General features: G+C 50.2%; 1 protein-coding gene across 1 annotated transcript; it reads left to right on the forward strand.

Moving 5' to 3' along the window:
- The first annotated feature begins 10877 nt into the window (after positions 1-10877).
- Positions 10878-11975, forward strand: LOC130121397 (POU domain, class 3, transcription factor 4-like). The gene has a single exon (XM_056290200.1). It carries the CDS (start codon positions 10878-10880, stop codon positions 11973-11975), a length of 1098 nt encoding a protein of 365 aa, XP_056146175.1.
- The last annotated feature ends 8025 nt before the right edge of the window (positions 11976-20000 follow it).

Raw genomic sequence — 20000 nt, forward strand, 5'->3', positions numbered from 1 at the left:
CAGGCGCGCGCCCGCACACACGCACACACACACACACACCGGAAGCAGTGGAACTTAAAGCGAGCGGGCTGCAGCTCAGGCCGGCTTTAGCGTTTCCGCGTGTCATAGTTTCAAACTAAACCTGTCAAGGAATCCATTTTTAACACTGCACGTGCGCGAGAGATTTAAAAATGCCCCCCTCCATTTCATTTACGATGTTACTGTTTCTTGTGAGCGCGCTACCCGCATTTTCCAACATCCTAGACACCCTAGTGCCAAAATTGGAATCAGTGGAGGAAAAGGCACAGACAGGGGGTGTGCATGATCCAAGGGGAGGCGGGGGGGTGGGGGGCAGACTGAGCGGGGTAAGAGAGGGAGGGGACATTAGTGCGAGAGGTGAGAGAGCGCGAAGGATGAGAGAGGATATGCAAAGGGGTGAAAAGCCTCTTTGTTTCTGATGCCCTTGAGACAGCTGACATCCCCACAATAAGGCCTTTTTCAGAGAAGGCGAGCGAGCGAGAGAGGGAGAGGGAGAGAGAGAGAGAGAGAGAGAGAGAGAGAGAGAGAGAGAGAGAGAGAGAGAGAGAGGAGAGAGAGAGAGAGAGAGAGAGAGAGAGAGAGAGAGAGAGAGAGAGAGAGAGAGGACATTGTGTCAGCTTACTATAGAAGTGGTGTTAATAGTAGTGGTAACAGCAGTAAGGGTTTTTACAGTGATTCAGCGATTATTATGGCGGTAGCGGTTGCAGCAGTAGCAGCAGTGGCGGTGGCGTTGGTATAGAAGCTGTGTATCCACACCACCAGCAGAAGTGGCACCATTATAACAGTAGTCGTAAAAGTGGCAGTGGCACTAGCGACTGTAGCGTTGCACCCCAGTCGCACCTGCAGCTACGGTGCCAGAGGTGGCTTTTAGTGCAGGTGAGCACTCATCCACGACACTGACTGATGATTTCCTTCAGGTGTCATGCAATAAAATCCTGCAGGCTCACAAGACACGACCCAACAGCGGACACACATGAGCCCAGCACAAGTCCAACATGGCAACCATGCAACCAACAAAATAAAGACGTCATCTCTGAAAAGCCATGCTAGCACATTACCTTCACGAGACCGGAAGAGATCGGAATCTTTTTTTCTTTTTTTTTTTCCTACATTCTTCCAACATAGACGCCCTCCGGGTCACTGTGCAAGAAGAAGCAAGATGAAATTCACCCCCAAATCACGCCCAAAACCAGTGTGTAAGTACTCTGTCATATAGCAGCAATAACGCAAGCTGCACTAGTGGGGGCAGTACTCGTAGTAGTCGTACTTCTGATCACAGTATGATATGTGGAGCGGCGGGAAATCCCAGATCACATGTTGTACACGACACACAGAAGAAAAAGCACTGGAGGCGTTGGTCACGTGGAAAAACCGGACGGAAGTTGGTTTGCTGTCCAGCCATCGTATCGGCGACAGAGACGGAGTACTAATATACACACACATGACACATGTGCCAAAAAAGAAAAGAAAAGAAGAACAAGCACCACATATGACTGCTTAAGATATCCGCAGCCTAGCTCTTGCTCTTGTCACATCCTCGCTTCGTGCCGAACACACACGTGCGCGCGCGCACACACACACACAGACACACACAAAAAGACACGTTTGAGAAACTTGAGATTGTGTTAGCCCTCTCTTCCTCCTCACCCACAGTTCCTGGCCCCCGGGGGTGGAGGGTCTCTCACCCCTCTCACACGTCCAATTTAAACACACACCAAGCCAAACAAACACAACACACACACACACACACACACACACACACACACACACACACAAAGAGACACTGGCAGCAGACCACATCAGAGGGGGTCCATTCCTCCCAAGTCCACAGGTCTCTGGATAAACATATTATTCTGGATTAAATGTTTCCCATATTTGTTATTCTTCCCTTTGAGACTCCAGGTGGAATTGGTATGAAACCAAAAATCATACGCACATTCCGCCGAATGAAAGAGCGGACCAGGAAAATATTCCGAGGAGGGAACGAGAATTCCCTTTCGAGCGAAAACTTGCAACAACATTTGCGCTGATCTTACGATTGCTCCGGATTCTTCATTACACCGCCAACAAAGGCCGCGCTGTGTTTTCCAGAAGTGGCCTTTTCCTCTGCAAATCGCGCCGCCGCGGTTCTCAGCGTTCTCCCCGGGAACCCGGAAGTGCTGCGTGCGTGCGACCTGCGAGAGATCTGTCCAGCTGCCCGCCGCCTTCAAATCAAATCCGATTGGTCCGAGAAGCCATGACACACACGGGGATCGTGGAGTCCTCGTGTGCGTGCACGTGTGTGTGCGTGCGTGTGTGTGCGTGTGTGTGTGTGTCCATGCGTGTTTACGCGTGTGGTCCTCGGTGTGTGTTTTTGTGTCTTCTCGCAGGCCCCGGCATTTTCCCTCGTACAAATGGAGATATAAGGTGACAGTTAAGTGGCTCTTACAGGGTCACTGCGAGATGGAAAGATTTTGGGGGCCGAAGGTGATGACGGTCTTTCATCTGCCACTCAATCATGCAATTACGCCCAGATTGCTGCCAGAGCCCTTTGTCTTATCAGAATCAAGACCGTAGCCTTAAGATAGCCGGCCATGCGGGGGCTTGTGAGAGCGCGAAGTGTTGACGAGTGTTGACAGGTCACAGAGTGTCCAGCTTGCCCCGGTGGCCATGGAAACATAATATGGGCCATTATGGGATGGTTAGAACCACATGTTGCAGGTATATAAAGCGGCCGTGGACGCAAGGCAGCGCAGAGCCGTCTCTCCCGCCGCGCCGCCGGATTGGCGACCTCTGTGTTCTGATCAGTGGGGCGACCCCACCCCCCTCCTGCTATTCCAGGGTCAGACGAAAGTGTTGCGATCGATGAATATTTCATGAGTTTCCGATGAGAATGCGGCAAATATGTTGACATCAAAGAAAACATCGTTCCGCGATTAACACATCAATGTGACCCTCTTTCGACGTTGTAGAAAGAAGAAGAAGAAGAAGAAGAAGAAGAAGAAGAAGAAGAAGAAGAAGAAGAAGAAGAAGAAGAAGAAGAAGAAGAAAAGGAGCCGGAAGTGTCGCACTTGTGACTTGTAGCTGAAGTTCCCGGGCATCAATACAACTGCAGCGAGCAAGAGCAGGCAGGCACGACAGGCTGTTATGATACCAGGGCGTCCTATCGTGTTTATTTTGGTAAACTGCGCAGTCCTAACTCGGTGTATGGTAGTGTAGTGGGGAAGTGTGCTGTGGACACAGTGTTCTAGCTGCCGTGTGTTTGATGTCTTTCTCCGGACCCTGGAGACATTCCACATGCATAATCGCTGTGTCGTTCTGATCTGCCTCTACTGCTGGTGGAGGTTAACATGGAGAAGGGGGAGGCCTGGGTATGGATGCGCGCGCGTGTGCACGCACACGCATACACATGCGTGCACACACGCATACACACACATAAATTGGGGGCAGTTCTAAAGCAAAACATCATTATCTAATTTCACATAAATAGTTCATGCGAAGAAGAAAAAAAAACCCAAACAAACAACACAAATATTTTTCTTTGTTTATTGGTCTTAAGCACTATTAGCACAGTAAGTGAGGGAGTCCGGGAGCCATGATGGGCACATTCTTACACGCGGCCACTTTCTCTCGTCACAGGTTGACTTTTGTCATTCACTGGCGAGATTTTTGCACAATAACAACAACGGTTCAATTAATTCTGCGATTCCCGGATGAAGTCGGGGGCAAGCTCCTGAAAACCCTCCATTCAGGCTGTACCCACGTTAGGCTGGGCACAGAGAGATGGGGGGTTACTGGAGGAAAACATACACGGTGCTCCTGTCCAGCATTCTGGCGAGGCACCTACACCCGCAGACTAGCGGGGGCAATGGGGTCATGAGGTGTGCTAGTGTATATAATGTGGTGTGTGTGTGTGTGTGTGTGTGTGTCACAGCAGCATCACCAGTCCTCCAGGGCTCAGCAGGCTAATTAATAATGAATCCCAGACAGTCTGCGTTTGAAATGCAGATGTGCAACTGCCGGCACCGCCTGCTCCTTCAGAGGGACCTGTGTTTTTGTGAATGTCTGCGTGTGTGTGTGTGTGTGTGTGTGTGTGTGTGTGTGGGCGGATGGGTGAGTATGTGTGATGGGGGTGGCTTTATGGGCCACAGGGGAAAGTACATTGGTCGGTTACTTAGCCGAGGCAGAGAACTCGCTGATATTTCACATGAAATTCGCCTCAGCCATTCATTACGCCAACTGCATTTGAGTTTCGAGCTTGAGCGAGTGAACGCGCGAGCGAACGAGAGCGAGAGAGAGATAGAGCGAGAGCGAGAGAGAGATACAGAGAGAGAGAGAAAGGGAGAGAGAGAGAAAGAGAGAGAGAGAGAGAGAGAGAGAGAGAGAGAGAGAGAGAGAGAGAGAGAGAGAGAGAGAGAGAGAGAGAGAGAGAGAGAGAGAGAGATTTAACAGAACAAGAAGGGAAAAAATTAGATTTAGCTAAATTTCACATACCAAGTTTCTCCTCGTTTGCCTCTTTCCTCTCTCCTCCACCAGGGAGTCCACACATAGGCCTCGGTCCCGAGCCCTTAGCCGCACAGGGTCTCCTCACAGTACTGAGGGGGCAGGAGGCTGTGGAGGAGGAGGCGGTAGAGAGGACACGTTACACACCTAGAGCTGTCTATAGATTCTCTACTCCCCACTTCTACGTATCTGCCTCCTGTCTTGCTTTGGCATAAGACCCCCCCCACCACCACCACCACCACCTTTGTGTGTGTGTGTGTGTGTGTGTGAGAGAGTGTGTTGTGTTTGAAGAGTGAGTTTGAAGTTTAACAGATGGTAATGTTATGTAGATTTTACCAGCCGTGGCTCCTTCACTGACCCAGTGACAATATTCTACCTTCTCCAAAGTCAACACCTGTACACACACACACACGAGCACAGGCGGTACATGCTTATATATATATATATATATATATATATATATATATATATATATATATATATATATATATATAAACATAGGCAGATTTGGAGAGACAAAAGTTTAAATTTGGCGTTCCCAGCTGCCCTGGCTGCAGAGGGGGGCAGGTTATTCTTCAGGATTGTTTGACCCGTGCAGCAGTTTTGATCTGTTCGAATATAATTTTAATTTTCCCCGCAAACCAAAATCCCCCTTTTTATGCTGCATATTCCCTCGTGGCTTTGATACGAAAAGTGCGGCTGAATCAACCCAGTCTGTATAGATTAGTTTTTTAAAAAGAGTAAGGAATATTGCGTCACACTTGCCGTCGAAGTCCTTCCAGAAAAAAAAGGGTCAGCGGAATTTTACAGCAGTTATAAAGCAGTTATAAAGCAGTTATAAAGCAGTTACAAAGTTTCCAATATGGAATGCGTCGACAAAATGTGTACCAGGAATAAAGGGATCAGATCCCCAAAGCGGGGTATGTTCAGTGTGTGAACGGCTGACAAAGTGGCAGGTGAATCCATCAGAAGTCTGTGGAGACTACAGGGAGAGAGATGGTCTCTTTTACAGGCCAGTCTGCATCGTCCGGAGTCCGGAGTGGAGCGCTTTTCAGCATCAGGTTGAGCCACCGGCTTGGTAGAAGGACGCAGAAGACTGCGTGTCTATATAATACAACACAGTATTTTACATGACACGACAAAAAGAAAAAAGAATCAGTGTAAATATCAAACTAAGCTAGAAGACACATTCACGTGACAGCGGAGCACGTGTTCAGTCATTAGGCGTCGCGCAGCTTCCCCGGCCTCAGATGCACGAGGAGGGAAAAGGGTGAAATAATGGGGTCCTTAAGTTGCTCTCAGATCAGAGGTGATCGAGCATCCCTCCGCCTCTGATGCTCAGTTACACCCGGTGCGATACAACCAAAGCTGCCGGCATCAGCCGAGCCCGGTGGTCCAAACCGAACTAGGCGGAGGCGCAGAATAACGTTTCATGGGCAGCACGGTGGCGGGCCATCTGAGGGGGGCGGGCTCCGCTTCACCCCGGGTCTCCAAAAACACGGCCGCCGCCGCGTATCACACAACTTCCTGGTCAACTTTATTGCTGTGCGTAACCCTGTGAAGGCACACGGGGTTTTTGAAAGCCCAAATCACGTCCATCCATTTTACACATAGGAAGACATACGCACACTCACTCCTATGTATCCCCCCCCCGTCCCCCAACCGCGGTCTCGCACTGGAGACCAAACAAACGCACCGGTCTCGTGCATTATCGATGTACATTTACACTTGTGCTCTCGCGGGACGCGCTCGGCCCCGACCCGTGCCCATCTCGTTTTAATCCACCAGCCCGCGTGGGTCCAAACCACAGAGACGCACAGACACAGGTGGGACAAGTACACGGGGAGACAGGCGGGACAAGCACACGGGGGGACAGGCGGGACAAGCACACGGGGACACAGGCGGGACAAGCACACGGGGGGACAGGCGGGACAAGCACACGGGGAGACAGGCGGGACAAGCACACGGGGTGACAGGCGGGACACGCACACGGGGAGACAGGCGGGACAAGCACACGGGGAGACAGGCGGGACACGCACACGGGGAGACAGGCGGGACACGCACACGGGGTGACAGGCGGGACACGCACACGGGGAGACAGGCGGGACACGCACACGGGGAGACAGGCGGGACAAGCACACGGGGACACAGGCGGGACAAGCACACGGGGACACAGGCGGGACAAGCACACTGGGAGACAGGCGGGACAAGCACACGGGGAGACAGGCGGGACAAGCACACGGGGGGACAGGCGGGACAAGCACACGGGGGGACAGGCTGGACAAGCACACGGGGGGACAGGCGGGACAAGCACACGGGGAGACAGGCGGGACAAGCACACGGGGAGACAGGCGGGACAAGCACACGGGGGGACAGGCTGGACAAGCACACGGGGGGACAGGCGGGACAAGCACACGGGTAGACAGGCGGGACAAGCACACGGGGAGACAGGCTGGACAAGCACACGGGGGGACAGGCGGGACAAGCACACGGGGTGACAGGCGGGACACGCACACGGGGAGACAGGCGGGACAAGCACACGGGGAGACAGGCTGGACAAGCACACGGGGGGACAGGCGGGACAAGCACACGGGGAGACAGGCTGGACAAGCACACGGGGGGACAGGCGGGACAAGCACACGGGGGGACAGGCGGGACAAGCACACGGGGGGACAGGCTGGACAAGCACACGGGGGGACAGGCGGGACAAGCACACGGGGGGACAGGCTGGACAAGCACACGGGGGGACAGGCGGGACAAGCACACTGGGAGACAGGCGGGACACGCCTGCACGAGCACGCACACACGCGCGCGAAAGTTGCCCGATGGAGGTTAAGAAACATGAACAAATGTTGGTTCTCCGATCGCAAATTCCGATCAAACCGGATCAAACATACACACATCAACACGCATAACGCGACGAGCAAGACAACCACACCAATGACCCACAAAAATAAAACAAAAACAAACAGACAAAAAAAAGCTAGATAATTTACCGCTGATGACAAACCAGACTACGTGTCAGCTAAATGATGATGAATTGTTTCTGTAGTGTATTTTCTGCGGCCCGTCCTGCTTAAGGACCGTGTCAACCGTCCTTTGTCAACGACGTCACGGACAAACGAGGATATCGATTTTACTGTCTGGGGGGGCTCTGTGACGCGTGTGTCGCGGGTGTCAGGGACGAGGGAACGGCTCCGTTTCCGGTGACGGCGAAGCTCGACGCGAGGGCACGCGCAAGAAACAGGCTGCGGCGACTTCCGTTAGAAAACAGACGCGAAGTGTGACGACAAACGCAAACACCGTCAGCTCAGCTGGCGGGCTAAGGAGCAAAACTGGGGGAAAAGTTCAGACGCTAACATGTCCTGCGTTTGTTTATTTGGAGGTTTTTCTCCTTCTTCTTCTTCTTCTTCTTCTTCTTGGTTTAGCCTAAATAAACCAACCCAAATCAATTATTGAACTGTAAAATCGTCCACTTCTGGCTTAATCTGTCTTCATGGGGGCCCGGCGGAGAGTTTGGGGTCATGACACAGAGTGACAGGTCCCGCCCCGGGCCACAGGCTGACTCAATAGCAGATTAAACCGCTGTTTTCTCAATAGGCAACACTCTATACAACCCTCCCCCTCCCCCTCCCCAAATATACGCCAACATGGAAAGGAATCGAAGCCAAAATTAAAACTATAAAACACTGCAAAGATCTGCTAAAATCCATGTCGTTTAAGCAAACATGCAGCCTCCAAAAGAGGCCTATATTCTTCTTCTCCCCCGCCCCTTCACAAGAAGATCCCAACAAAAACGATCTATATAGTCCACATTAACCAAAATTATATTTAATTTTTAAAACAGGGTAAAAAAAAATCCTGATTTTACTGGTGCCGGTAGGCCTTGCAGTGTTTCTGGGCTCTGCAACAAAAAGTCAGTGAAATAAAGCGATGGAAAGATGCACACACGTACAAATAAAGAAAAAGAAAAAAATAAAATAAAAAAGAAAAAGGGTTATTTTTGCAGAGGAAAAGGGGGTTTGTTATTTTGGGTTTGCATCCACCTTGATAGCCCCCCGGGAGAGAGCCGTATAGCAGTGCTGCGCGGCGTAACTGTAGCACGGCCCGGCTCGGCTCGGGTTATCTGTGAATGGGCTCTTTATTGGGCGCGCGGAGCGGGGCTTCGCCCTTTTATTCGCCTCGCTATGGAAACGCGCGCGGCGGCAGAAAAATGCCGGCGCGAAGAAAAGACTGGGCCCGAGGAGCGCTCGGACACAAGCATCTGTTACACTTAGAAACTTAGACGATCGAGGGGGGACACACGGCCCCCCCCCCTCTCTCCCGTCCCCCCCCCTCTCCCGTCCCCCTTCCCCGACCGCTCTCTCTCTCTCATCCAGCAATGGAGAATTTACTTTCGCGATAATGATCTAATAGCGATACTTCTTCTTTTTTTAGCGAATTAAATTCAGGGTTTTTTTTACCCCCCCCACCACCACCACCACCACCACCACCACCATCACCACCCGCTTTGTAATTATGGGATTCAATTGGGTTTGTATGCTATATTAAAAATAAATAAATAAATAACGAAGGAAATTCACCTAAATCGGTGTCCTTCTGCAGGACCCCGCGGAAATACAGAGACGTTGCGTCCAGATTTCACTTCTCCGTTTCCTGACCCACTTATAAACCTTCAGTTGGACGCCAGAACAGAGACCATTCCTTCTCAATGAGGAAACATCTTCTTTTCTCTCCCCCGCCACCCACCCCCCACCCCCCAACACATCGGGCCAACATAGCCCCGTAATGAAATCAAATGTCTGGTATAAGGACTTGCGAGTCCCGGTTTAGCTTGCGGATCGCGTCTCGCGGCGGCCCCCGCCGCAGCGAGAGAATACAGCATGCAGAACAACAAAACCAGCAAAGTGTACTGGTTCGTTCCCCCCAGCGAGACGGGCCTTGGCTGCAGCACAACACGCACAGCGGGGATCTGGAGAGGTTTTGCCCACACCGTCCTATCAACACCCTTTCCTCCCGTGCGGCTGTCTGTCTGTCTGTCATTCCTCCGGATATATCCCCTCCAACCACCACCCCACCCCTCCACCCCCCCATCCCCTCCACCCAGCGGCCCTGTCCACCCAGCCGGCCCGCGGTCAGCTCACCTGCCTCAGCCTCCTCTCTCTCTCCCTCTCGCTCCTCTACACCGGCTCCTCAGCCCAGCGCTCTGCAGGCTCTTTCTGCCGGCTGCCGGCTTCTTTTATTTCTGCTAAATGTATGAAAATGTATGCAAATTTAAATCAAGCTTAACCTGGGAGCTCGCGCAATAGCTATATTTAATGGAATTTCAAACCAATAAGAGGAGCGGGACGGCGGGCTTCTAATGGCAAATATAATTACGCCGTTAAGTTACCTCTCAAATATGCAGATGGATGAATCTTTCTTTTCTTTTTCTTTTTCTTTTTTTTCTCAACAGCTCTGTGGGGGTGGGGTGGGGGTGGGGGGGGCTGTCGAGGCTCTTTAAGACCCCTTCCCCAGTTTGCAAAGTGCTGAAGGAAAACACTGAATTCTATATTGGAAACTGGGACCCCAGCAGGGGTTTGGTGATTAAAATAAGAATAATAATAATATCCACTAAATAAGATTACCCGTCTCTAATCAGTAGCGGGGTGGATGGAACGGGTCACGTGCATTTTTAAATGGCTCGCTAGAATATTCTGGAAGAACCTCCTGGAGACTTTCCAGCGGACCCCACAGATCCGCGGGAGAGTTTCGTCTCTGACGACCCTCAGGTTGCTTTAACGTGGCCGGAACACGCCGTCGATGGAAACGCTCCTGGCTCTGTGTCTCCGGGGGGGGGGGGTGTTACATTTTGACCCTAAAAACAGGTCCGGAAATAAACCCTAAAAGTTAATGATTGACGGCGGGAATGTGTCTCGGGTTGATTTGAACGGGGCGCCGGCACGTTTTCAAAAACGCCACCGCGCTTTAATCTCCTCCTGCGCGCGCCCTCGAGGGTGACGGCAGCGGCAATAATAAGCTAAGTTGGAAACTTTAATTAATAAACAGGAAGTGCGCTCCGTGCGCGCATCACTCCCAAATCCAGACCCGCTTGGACCAGCGGCACTCTTGCTCACTTCCGGTTCGACTGGCTGTAACCCTTTGCTGTCCCGTATCGCCGCTTTCTGAAAGGCGGAGGCGGGGGGGGCGGGGCTTTCCAGATATGCGCGCAGCCATTGGTCGAAGCGCACTGTTATTCCGTTACGCTCCTTCTGTGAGTGGTCGTGGAGTCTTGTCAATCAACGACTAGGCTGCTGCCGAGGCTCCGGAGAGAGGGAGATGTCAGAGGCTGAGCGGTTCCCTCCCTTCAGTAGCACTAGTGGGGTTCAGCAGCCAGCATGGCCACAGCTGCCTCCAGCCCCTACACCCTGCTCAGCTCCAGCCCCATGATCCACCCGGACAGCCAGGCCATGCAGCCTGCCAGCCCCTTCAGAGGCCACCAGAAACTCCTCCACAGTGACTACCTGCAGGGCGTACAGGCCAACGGTCACCCCATAGGGCACCAGTGGGCCAGCAGCCTGTCGGAGGGCAGCCCTTGGTCGGCCTCCATGGATCAGCAGGACGTCAAGCCGGGCCGGGAGGACCTCCAGCTCGGCATCATCCATCACCGCTCCCCGCATGTAGCGCACCATTCGCCCCATCACAACAACCACGCTAACCACCCGGGAGCGTGGGGAACCCCGGTGTCCCACAACTCCTCCATCACCGGGGGACAGCAAATCAACATCTACTCCCAGACGGGCTTCACCGTCAACGGCATGCTGGACCACGGCGGACTCACGCCTCCGACCAACCCCCAGGGCCAAGGCATGCATCCCGGCCTCAGGGACACGCTCAGCCCCGAGCACAGCGACCTCGGCGGGCACCACTGCCACGACCACTCCGACGAGGAGACGCCGACGTCGGACGAGCTGGAGCACTTCGCCAAGCAGTTCAAACAGCGGAGGATCAAGCTGGGCTTCACGCAGGCGGACGTGGGTCTGGCGCTGGGTACGTTGTACGGCAACGTCTTTTCCCAAACCACCATCTGCAGGTTCGAGGCGCTCCAGCTGAGCTTTAAGAACATGTGCAAACTAAAGCCGCTGCTGAACAAGTGGCTGGAGGAGGCGGACTCGTCCACGGGCAGCCCGAGCAGCATCGACAAGATAGCGGCTCAGGGGAGGAAGAGGAAGAAGAGGACGTCCATCGAGGTCAGCGTCAAGGGGGTCCTGGAGACGCACTTCCTCAAGTGCCCCAAACCCTCCGCGCAGGAGATCACGTCGCTTGCGGACTCGCTGCAGCTGGAGAAGGAGGTGGTGCGCGTGTGGTTCTGTAACCGGAGGCAGAAGGAGAAGCGCATGACGCCGCCGGGGGAGACGCCGCCGCCGCCGCCGCACGACGGACCGTACTCACACAGCGGGAGCGCGGGAGACGCCTCCTCCTGCCACGATCTCTGACCGCGGCGCCGGGAGGAAATCCCGAACCCGGACTTCCGGGTCCCGCACAGACTCAACGACGATCCCAGCAATTAAAAAAAACAAAAAACAAAAACAAAACACGTCAATAACAACGATAACAATAACACAGGTACACCTGTTCAGCCTTCGTCGTTTTCTATTGGTCGAACGGTACGTCGAACGCCACATTTCAAGTCGCTTTTTGGGGAGCCGGTCAATTGCCAAATTATTTTCTACATCGAGGATATGAATACAAAATGTGCCTAAATAACCTGCCAGCGCCTTGGTTTGCGTCCACATCTCTGTGTCAGCTCCAGAATAACGGGACAGGAAGACATGCGGGACTGACGGTTTATTGTTTTGATTTGTTTTGGGTTTTTTTTTTTTTTTTGTTTTGTTTTTTGTTTTTGTTTATTTTTCAAGTGTTTTCAGCTTTTCACGGTCAAGTTACTCGTGAAGAAAGCTTCGTCACAATTCTCTTACCCCTCCGCTGTGGAACGAGAGGCAAATAATAATAATAATAATAATAATAATAATTAAATTATAATAATGATAATAATAATAATAATAATAGTGATCGACAGGCTCTATCATTCTTGTGTAGTAGACATCACGGCCTGTGTGGAGGCCATTTTACACCTCATGCATCCCCTTTGGTTTTCATTGTTTTCCTCTCCAACATATTTAGCTCCATCCCTTGTTTCGTAGCATATATCTGTAGCCTATCTCTAACTATTTTTTTTGCATATAAATAAGCCCTCATTCCAGTTTTTTTATTTTTATTTCTTTTTCATTTTATTTTATTTTTAGGTTCTGCTATCCAAAAATATAGCACGTGGGGGATTTGATCCATCTCTCCCTCTGGCCTAAAGCTTTTTTGAAACAACACACAGCTACGATATTGTTTATTTATAAATTCTTTTTGTGTTTTATTTTTTTTAAATTTTATTTTAATCATTTTTTGGACCATATAAACTGTGTGGACTCTGTGATTGAGCCGTGGATATTAAAGAGGGAACGAAGACGCTATACACCTGCCTATAATGTTATTGTACGTTCAAGTATCAGAAAGAGAAAAAAAACAAAAACAAACAATTTTATAATCTTAAATACTCCTGTTATCGGTTCGTTTCTTAAATATTTTTTCGAATGTTGTACAGTTTTGTATATTACCCCTTTTGAGGTCATTAATTTAAACAAATGCTCTTAGTTATCCATGCACTTAATTAGCAGTGTACAAAAAACAAAAAACAATATTTTCAGTAAGATTTGACTGTTTCGGCGCTTTTATTCCAAATTTCAATGACAGCTCGAGCAATTATTTATTTTCAGTATAAAGCTTGTATTATGTTTTGAAATAAACTATGTATGTTGTAATAAACAACTTCTTGTTACAACTGTTCCCTGTCCAAGGCAGAGTTAACTTTTAGTTAATTGTTTTGTATGAATTTCATATTTCCCTCCTTAGTAAATGTGAGATATAATAATAACAACAACAACAACAATAATAATAACAGCAATAATAATGATGATGACGATTATTATTATTATTGTTACTCTTATTATTATTATTTGTAATTATATGATGCCATATCTACACTTATTTATTGTGCTTACTTGTCTCGTTATGTTATAGATTTATGAAGACCATAGGCTTCCTTATTGTTTTTGACATTGTGTTATCCTCCATAGATGCACTTCATGCATCAATACTATAACCTTCACACAACTTCGGCGTCACGTCGCACGGCTATCTTAACAAGTTCCCCACTTCACTGCGAACTAACAGCAGCGGAGTGTCGCCTGATTCGTCAGGACCTCGGACGAAGGTCTGCGGAGTCTGGTCTGCGGACCCCAGAAAGCCGGAGCAAAGCTTTCCCAGTTTGACTGAAATGTTATTGTCCGGGCCCTCTGCCCTCCTCAATCAGACATGCGTGATTTATCGCCTGGGCTGCTGTGCCTGACAGCAAAACACAATGACACACACACACACACACACACACACACACACACACACACACACACACACACACACACACACACACACACACACACACAATCACAAGCAGATGAACCTCATTTCAAAGTCTGCAGCAGCGTATAATTTGGCAGGGGCAGAATACACGCCGTGTTCTTTAAAACTCGTAATATAACTGCAAAATAATTGAGAATAATTTCAAAAATAAGCAAGCCTATAGACGAAATACTACTTTAAATGGCTCACAAAAAAAACAAAAACAAAAATAGAGCTGAAGAGGGAGAGTGAGGAAGCGGGGGGAGAGAGGAGGGGAGGGGTGGGGAGGGGAGGGGAGAAGCGGAAGGGTGCTAGGCCTTGCCTTGAAATGCAGAGCCTGACTGGAATACTAATGTGTCTGAATTTATGCATCTCCTCAGTCTGCAGCCCTGAGAGGGGGGTGGGGAAGACAGAGAACGGGTGAAGGGAAACACAGAGAGAGGTGGGGGGGGGATAGGGAGCGAGAGAGAGAGAGCGAGGCGGGGGGGGGGTGGAGGTGAAAGGGGCGGTTATGTAGAAAAAGAGAAAAATAAAACCATGGCTGATTGATTCCATCCATCTATTTTAGTTCAAAATAGCGCCTGATTTATGAAAAATGGTCCTGTGAGAAGAGCGGCAGCCGAGCCGGGGTGCAGAGCAGCACTGCGGTATCCTTGGTCCTCTCTAAAGGTGTGTGTGCGCGCGCGCGCGTGTGTGTGTGCGCGCGCGTGCGTGTGTGTGTGCGCGCGACTCCATTAAGCAGAGATGAGAGAGAGAGAGAGAGAGAGAGAGAGAGAGAGAGAGAGAGAGAGAGAGAGAGAGAGTCCGACCGGCGTCATCCGAAGACGCACGGCGGCGTAAGTGGATCACTGTTGCGGTGAAGTTGCCGGGCCGGGTGCGTCGCATGGCGGGGTCTTTGAAAGATGGAAGGTGATCCACGTCATCGGCTCGCTGGTCAGCCGGTCGAATAATTTGTACACAACTTCGAAAGATGCACAAAGTCGCTGCATGGGTCATGTCAGGTGTGTGGGTGGGGTTCGGTTTGTGCATCCGTGCCTGGGGTCGGCGAGTCGTCGTGGATCAGGATGGTCTCCACATGCCCGGCCCTGGCAAGGTCACGATCAAGGTTAGAGGTGCAGGGAGGGAAACGACGGAGGTGCGGAGGACGCACGAGGTGTTACTGGGCTGGAGAGAGCGACGCGTGCAGACGCGGGACCACGAGAGCTCGTTTACGAAATAGGAGGACTTGTTGGTTGGTTGACGGTTCTTCATCATTCCTCATCGTCACAAACCTCCCGTTTCCATCATCGGTATCTTTGAAAGACCACGTCAGACCCCAAGACGTTTTAAAAGTTGAAAAAAGTTGTTGTTTTTTTTTAAAATCAACACTCGAATCTGGCTAACTTTGTTTAGCCCCTGTTGATCGACACCCTGAATAAAACACTAATGTAATATTAGAAATAAAAAGAATAGCATTTTAAAATAGATAGAGCAGGAAAATAGATGAACAAACAGATTATTATAGATGGGCTGATGGTTTGAGACAATAAAGAAACAAATCTCTGGAACAGATGTTGGCCCGACAAAGAAAAGTTGGAAACCACTAATGTGGGTGTCGGGGTGACAGAGGGGGGGGGGGGCGCCCTGCTCCGTCCTCTGCACCGACAGGCAGAGAAAACAGACGGTACACTGTCCAGCCACAGCGGGACTGTCACGCAGAGGGGACGCACCGCGAGCACAGGGGGCGCAGGGAGGACTCGCGGAGGGACGTGTGATTATTGGCTGCCATTTATGCAACGCTTCACTCAAACGGTTTACAAACACAGTCATTCTTTCCGACCGCGGGGCCGAGTCCTGTACACTCCTCCACCGCTCCTCCTGGTGCGTTACCCCGAGGTTGAAAAACCCCCCACAAAAACAACAACAACGTTACTCCTGTAACCTCAACGTCTTCTTGTTTTTAACTTTCATTAACATCTGAAGGTCGCAGCACACTCACACGCGAGCGCGCGCACACCCCTCAAGAGTTACATTGAATCAGTTTGCCGAGACAACGTACTGCAATAGACGGTTCAACAGGGAGGACTCTCTCTCACTCACACACGCACAAACTAAAGCACACGCGTGCACACACATACACACACACAGACACACGCGTGCACCCACACACACAAACACAAGCACAGGCGTGCACACACACACAAACACAATCACAGGCGTGCACACACACATACACACATACACACAAACACAAGCACACATGCACACACACAAACACGCACATACACACACATACACACGCACGCACAGCACACACACACAAACACACACATACACACACACACACAAAACACACACATCGGAGTCTTGCTCATCATCATGTTAAGAGGTGTGCTGTCATTATTGTAGCTGCTACAATATGTACATTGTTACGTCATGCCAATAAAGCCATTTGAATTTGAATTGAATTTGCTACACGCGCGCGCACACACACATACACACGCACACCACACACACACAAACACAGACACACAGACATACACACACACACACACACACACACACACACATCGGAGTCTTGTTCATCATCATGTTAAGAGGTGGGCTGTCATTATTGTAGCTGCTACACACACACACACATATACACACCGAGACACACATATACACACACACACACACACACACATTAGAGTCTTGCTTATCTTCATACACACACACATATACACACCGAGACACACATAGACACACACGCACACCACACACACGCACACCACACACACACATCGGAGTCTTGTTCATCATCATGTTAAGAGGTGTGCTGTCATTACTGTAGTTGCTACACACATACACACACACACACACACACACACACACACACACACACACACACACACACACACACACACACACACACACACACACACCCTATACTCCTAAATAATGGTTTTGTTATGTAAGATCTGTGACTGTCCATTCTGGTGCTGCACTCATTGACCTCTAGATAAAAAGGTTAGCTAAAAACCTAAAGCACATCTACTAGTTGACACTAAACACACACACACACACACACAGACACACACACACACACACACACGCACACACACACACACAAAAACAAACAAAGGCAGTGCATGCTCTTATAGTTAACAGCAGCAGCTGAGTGTGTGTCCTGTGGTCTGTGTGTGTGTCACAGATGTCTACTGTTACACCGGGGCAGATATTCAACTCACATACATTAAAATACACTTTTACACTTTCATTTCTCCACCCGTGTTTCATGCAATATGCATTTCATTAGCATTTTCCTTGTGCATGCAAAAATTCACATTGTGCAGGTCTGAATTTGCAACGGCATACCATTGAGGATAACAAAATGAAGTGAAATATTGTCAGGTAGTGGTCAGACTGGTTTTTTCTTTGCTAAAAAAAGGTTACTTCCAAAAAAACCCCCCAGTCATTTCCCATTTTATGATTTACTCAAACCACTATTGGTTATCACGTTACCGTCCTTAAAACAGATGCAACCCAACGGCTCATATAAACAGATGGTGGCTCTATAGACCTCATATATATATATATTTAGGTGTGTGTGTGTGTGTGTGTGTGTGTGTGTGTGTATAGAGTATACACACACACACACACATATATATATATACACACACACACATCTATATATATATATATAGTGTATATATACAGTCAGCTGCAGAGAATGAAAGGACAGATGGCATAGGTGACCATGTGCTAACAACAGCTACTCCTGCCTTGCCATGACAGAGAGAAAACCTGACAAGTGTGTGAAAAATCTTCCATAGCGACAAACACCGCAGGTCACATGACACCGACATGTTGTGGGTCTGATACCTTTTCCATCCAGCTTACACAACCAGTGGGAAAATACAGCTGTCACTATATTTCACCGATGCACTTGTCTATTTTATTTTATTCTTTTAAAATTCAAGTTTTTTGTGTGTTTTTTTGGCAGTGTGCTTCAACACACTTGCAGGAATATTCATGACTTGATTGTCGTCATTTCCAATGTGCTTCACCGAAATCACGCCAGTCTGCCCTAACAGCCCCAATAATGACAGCACACCTCTCAACACCATGATGAGCAAGACTCCAACGCGCGTGTGTGTGTGTGTGCGTGTGTGTGCGTGTGTGCGTGTGTGTGCGTGTGTGTGTGTGTGTGTCGAGGGCTGGGGGAACCAAATTACCGAGCCCAAGTGTGGATATTGGAGGCCGTGGGATGAGACTGCGTTGGCTAACCGCTGTTGCTAATGTCACCGTGCGTGATAGAGGACAGTGACATTGGGAGACGAGTGGGACGGAGTGAGAGGGTGGAGGGAGGAGTGGATGGAGGAGGGACAGGGCGGTGGGGAATCTACAGCTGGATTAATTGTGTAACCTGAATATACCGTGTCCCATTTCCATCCCCCGTCGTCTTCAGAGCCGGGGCGGCCCTGTCAGCCGTGCAGCGTGTCGGCTGTGCAGGAGAGGACAGACGGGGCTCCTGTGGAAGGAGGCTCCTCCTCCTCCTCCTCCTTTATCAGCAGTGCTGCAACTGAAAGTGTTGCCTCATCTGACTGAGTCTCGAACCCGCACATCCAGTAGGATCCGACGCGGGACATAACCTCACGCGGGACGTCTCCAGCAGTCTCACAGTAGGATGCAGCGGTTTCTCTGCCATGTCTTCCATCGTTAGTGTGCTCAAACCCCACCCTCCCATCCTCCACCCACCCATCCTCCACCCACCCTTCTTCCAAGCTGATTGATTCATTGATAGGTTAGAATGACTCCCCTGACACTGGGCTCCTACAAGGCACCGACAATATCGTGGACTACTACTACTACCTTCGGCTGCTCGGGTCAGGGGTCGCCACGGCGGATCATCCCGTGTCCATCTCTTCCTGTCCTCTGCATCTTCCTCTGTCACACCTGCCACCTGCATGTCCTCCCTCACCACATCCATAAACCTCCTCTTCGGCCCTCCTCTTTTCCTCCTCCCTGGTAGTTCCATCTCCAGCATCCTTCTCCCGACATACCCCGCATCTCTCCTCCACACACCACAACACGGTGCATGTCAACACGCACTACACAACAATTGGGAGGCCTATCAAATAAAGGCTAAAAGAGACGTGAGCGATATGTCTGTCTTTCGGGAGGGCGTTTTTGTGGGTCCACTTCGCCCGCTGACACGCATTTTAAAGAGAAACAGGAGCGACAAGACGCTCCGTGCACGTGAGGGGAGCGACACGTTTTACGGCGGCGCGAGCGAGAGAGTAAATCACCGTGTGTCTGATATCTTCATTTGAGACAGAGGGCCGATCACTTCTCGTCCTGCGTGTTCCACATTAACTCATTATCATACACGCTCACTCCATTAATTCTCTTGCTTTTATTAGCAACGAATGTGCACGCGGGCGCACACACACGCACACACACACACACACACACACACACACACACACACACACACACACACACACACACACACAGTGGGCCGATGACAGGCACTGCCTCTGCCTCATCTGACAGCTAATGGCTTCATTAGGAGCAGCGTGTTAATTGGCTGACTTTGGGGAGACGCTCGTTAATGAGGATAAATAGATTCACACCTGAATGAGGCGCTACCCTAGCCAGAGGAGGACTGTGGGGGCTCTCGATGATGAGCAAATGTGGACCCGTCTCACTTTAATATGGAATATTGAGCCAACGTGACAGGCCTCTGTCCCGTCTCCTTCCTCCCAGCCTAAACACAAACAGTTGTGTTTCCTTGCCAAGCAGAGACTTATTAGCTGAGTGGTTGATTAGCACCAGGAGGCCAAAACAAAGAGCAGTATGTCAAAGCAATTAGCCCCACTGTTTACCTCTCGGCTACCAGGCGGTCTACAGCGAGCGTCTAATCCAGCTAAAAGAGAGAAGTGTTGTGTGTGTGTGTGTGTGGGGGGGGGCAAGGGGGTCTGTGAAAGAGGAAGTGGAGTTGACCCCGAGAATTTAAGTGATGGGAGCGAGGACAACAGCTGGTGCAC

This window comes from Lampris incognitus, chromosome 1 (genome assembly GCF_029633865.1).
Source record: "Lampris incognitus isolate fLamInc1 chromosome 1, fLamInc1.hap2, whole genome shotgun sequence".
Taxonomy (NCBI): Eukaryota; Metazoa; Chordata; class Actinopteri; order Lampriformes; family Lampridae; genus Lampris; species Lampris incognitus.

Coding starts and splice junctions, on each gene's coding strand:
- LOC130121397 (XM_056290200.1), top strand. CDS start 10,878: ATGGCCACAGCTGCCTCCAGCCCCTACACCCTGCTCAGCTCCAGCCCC.